The 3148-nt window shown below is 38.1% G+C and overlaps 1 protein-coding gene across 1 annotated transcript; it reads right to left on the bottom strand.

Annotated features, from left to right (window-relative positions):
- Nucleotides 1-905: 905 nt before the first annotated feature.
- Nucleotides 906-2654, bottom strand: LOC128211690 (octopamine receptor 1-like). Its single transcript, XM_052916707.1, has 2 exons — nucleotides 2123-2654; nucleotides 906-1954 (listed from the first exon to the last, which is right to left on the bottom strand). Exons 1-2 carry the CDS (start codon nucleotides 2652-2654, stop codon nucleotides 906-908), a joined length of 1581 nt encoding a protein of 526 aa, XP_052772667.1.
- Between the last annotated feature and the right edge of the window lie 494 nt (nucleotides 2655-3148).

Genomic DNA, 3148 nt, shown 5'->3' with positions numbered 1-3148 from the left:
AAGTTCTTTTTACATAATCAATTGCAAAAACTGTTGTAAAAATTGTATGCCTTTTTCCAAGCATATAGTTTATACATTATATATATGTCGAGTTAGGTGTTAAATAAATGTGTGACTGTCCTACTTACTCAGTTTAACAATTCTAATGAGATTTCTTGTTAACATTTAGGAACAAATTTGTGTACTGTTAAGTATTGATGTGTTAAATTAATGTATTATATTCATGTTTTTGTTTTCGTATTACATTTTTATATATACAATTTTTAAATGACATAAATTTATGCTTACGTTTCCATTCTAATCATTTTTACATTTCAAAACGATCATTTATTCCAGTTATAGGCCATGATGAAAAGAATCTAATGATGCTGTTAAACAATATGTATTTTTGCCGTACTGAAATCTGTTTTCTCATATGTGTTTTGATTATTATTTGCATCACTTCTTTTTAGTATGTGTGAGTGTGTGTATGTGTGTGTGTTTGTGTGCGTGTGTGTGTGTGAGTGTGCGTGAGTGTGTGTGTGTGTGTGTGTGTGTGTGTTTGTGTGCGTGTGTGTTCTTTATGAAGGCCACAATGTAAATAAGACGTGTGTTATGTTTATTTATAATATTATGCCTATGCCTTAATGTGTTACTTTCTTTAAATAAAGTTATTATAATAATTATTACTATTATTATAATTATTATTATTATATAACAATATAACATACGATGCTGCAACCTGATGTTTGATATATGTTAAATGGAATATGTGTAACTATGTTTATCTAAATAATCATACCGAATAAGGGGAATAATTGACACAATGTTGATTCATGTTTTTCAAATGTGAACCAACAGTAACCCAATAGAAGCAAAGCAAAGAATTCAAGGAAAGTGTAACGATCTTGTGTGACAACTTATCATTAATATGCTAACTCGCCGCTGTCCTTTTCATGATGTGGGCCACCATATCGATTGCTCGTAATACCGATAATAAAGTCTGCCCTTGCTGCACGCGTAAATCCCTTTCGTCGGCGACAAAGAAGTAACCGTTTGAATGCACAACGGAAATCCCTGGCGAAGAGCGCATAAATACACGGGTTTAAAGCCGAATTACAATATCCGAGCCAGAAGAATACGGCAAAAACCATTTCACTTACGCATTCGTGACAAAACGCTCCCATGAGGTATATTGTAAAAAAAGGACACCAGCAGATTATGAAAGCTCCTACAATTATTGCTAATGTCTTTGCAGCTTTTGCCTCTCGTTTAAACTTCCTTGCATGGCATTTCACCGAAATAGCTTTTGTTTCTCTAATTAACAGTTTACGTCTAGGAGATTTTGGCGAGGACGATTTCGACGCTGGAGGAAAATTATTTGGTGTAAGTCCGCTCACAGCTGGGAGTCCATTGTCGTTGTGTTTGTTTAACAGTTCCTGTTGGGTACGATCACTTGTCAATTTGCCTGGCTTTCTCTTCGATTTGCAAATTTGTCTCGCAACTGTCAAGAAAACAGTATTTATGCGGGAAACGCCATTTAATCTCGTCTCATTTTCCCAATTTGTTTCCACTAAATTGTCATCTTTGTTACAATTAAAATCTGATCGTTCACTTGACTCGATGTCAGTTCGATGAGCGACATATCTTGGAGATCGCGCCGTTGCATCGCTATTAATTGTCCTGCAGCTAGCTCCTAAGTCACAATGTTTCGCTGATTTACGTGAGGATGAGGTGCTGCCCCCACGATGAACCCGTAGATGAATTTCATCTTCTCCGTATCCATTCGGCTGTGAAATATCATTGCTAATCTTTGTCGTCAGCACGCCTTTGCGAATTGAAGCTGCAGTTCTTACGGCCGTTAGATATATTCTAAAGTAGAAAAATACCAGGACAAGCATAGGGATGAAGAACGAGCCAAGTGCGGCGTAAATTCTGTATCCAGTAGTTGCAGTTAGTTCACAAGTGACTTTTTCTTCTAGACAATTTTTAGATGTGTTGATGAACAGACTGATATTGGAAAACAATCCATCGACGTTATCATCACCAGTATGATTGAAGACAAAATCCTGTCGTGGTTCCGCGGGACTGTCTTGCATATTAGCTAGATTTAAGGTTGAACAATTCCGTAATGAAAACGAACTATTCAACTCAGTGAGAATGGACGACGAAGGTTCGTTAAGTGTGCTTTCATTCCAACCGAGCAGAGGCGGCAAGCATATCATGAATGATAAAATCCAAACAGATGCGACAAGCCATCTACCACGAGACGGCGACATAATTGTCGGGTACCTGATTGGATGGGTCACGGCGATAAAGCGGTCAAAGCTTATTGCACAGAGGCTGAGGATGGAGGCAGTGCAAAGCCAGACATCGATGGCCAGCCACATGCTGCACCAAACCTGGCCCCACAACCACTCGTCCACTTCCACCGAGATTGAGAACGGCAACACCGCAAACCCGAGTAATAAGTCCGCACACGCTAGCGACACAATGAAAATATTCGTTACCGTCCTCAGTTTCCGGGTTGTAAATACGGCGGTTATCACCAGGCTGTTACCGAGCACTACAGCAAGGTCTATAAGGCTAAGCAGCACGGTCTTCACCAATTTGTTTGAATTTTCATCACTTGCATACACAGTTACATTTTGGCAAGGTACATCATAACCCTCCATTTCGGCATAATGGTATTCACTGCATACACGGCACAGCGTCATTATAACCGTACATTGCATTACATAATATCCAATCGTTGTCCGAAAAGCAGGCAGTCTTACTCGTTGAACTTTTCGATTTATATTACAATTCTGATATTAACTAATATTAACTGTTCGTGCTAAACAATACGCTTGTTGCTCCTTGAGGGATTACCTTACTCTGTTCTTGAATTGCTGTTATAACCAAACAAGAAAGAAGTTGGAAATTGTCTTGGTATTGCAGTACATTAACTTATTAAACCATTGAATCATACGTTCTGGTTTAAATGTGCGCATTATCCAAGAAGTTGAGGGTCATTGTTTTCTTCCACAATTTCAGACACCTTCTAACTGATCATAGTAGGGTCCGCCAGATAAATGGACCGTCATGTTATCTCGATGCAATCTTGACTGCAATAAAGAAAAAAGAAATTAAATTTATTATTATCAAATAATGTCTTTATCGCATAGCA

The sequence above is a fragment of the Mya arenaria genome, chromosome 12 (assembly GCF_026914265.1).
Source record: "Mya arenaria isolate MELC-2E11 chromosome 12, ASM2691426v1".
In the NCBI taxonomy this organism is placed as follows: Eukaryota; Metazoa; Mollusca; class Bivalvia; order Myida; family Myidae; genus Mya; species Mya arenaria.
Note: the sequence above shows the minus strand (reverse complement) of the source record. Positions and strands in the feature narration are given on the sequence as shown.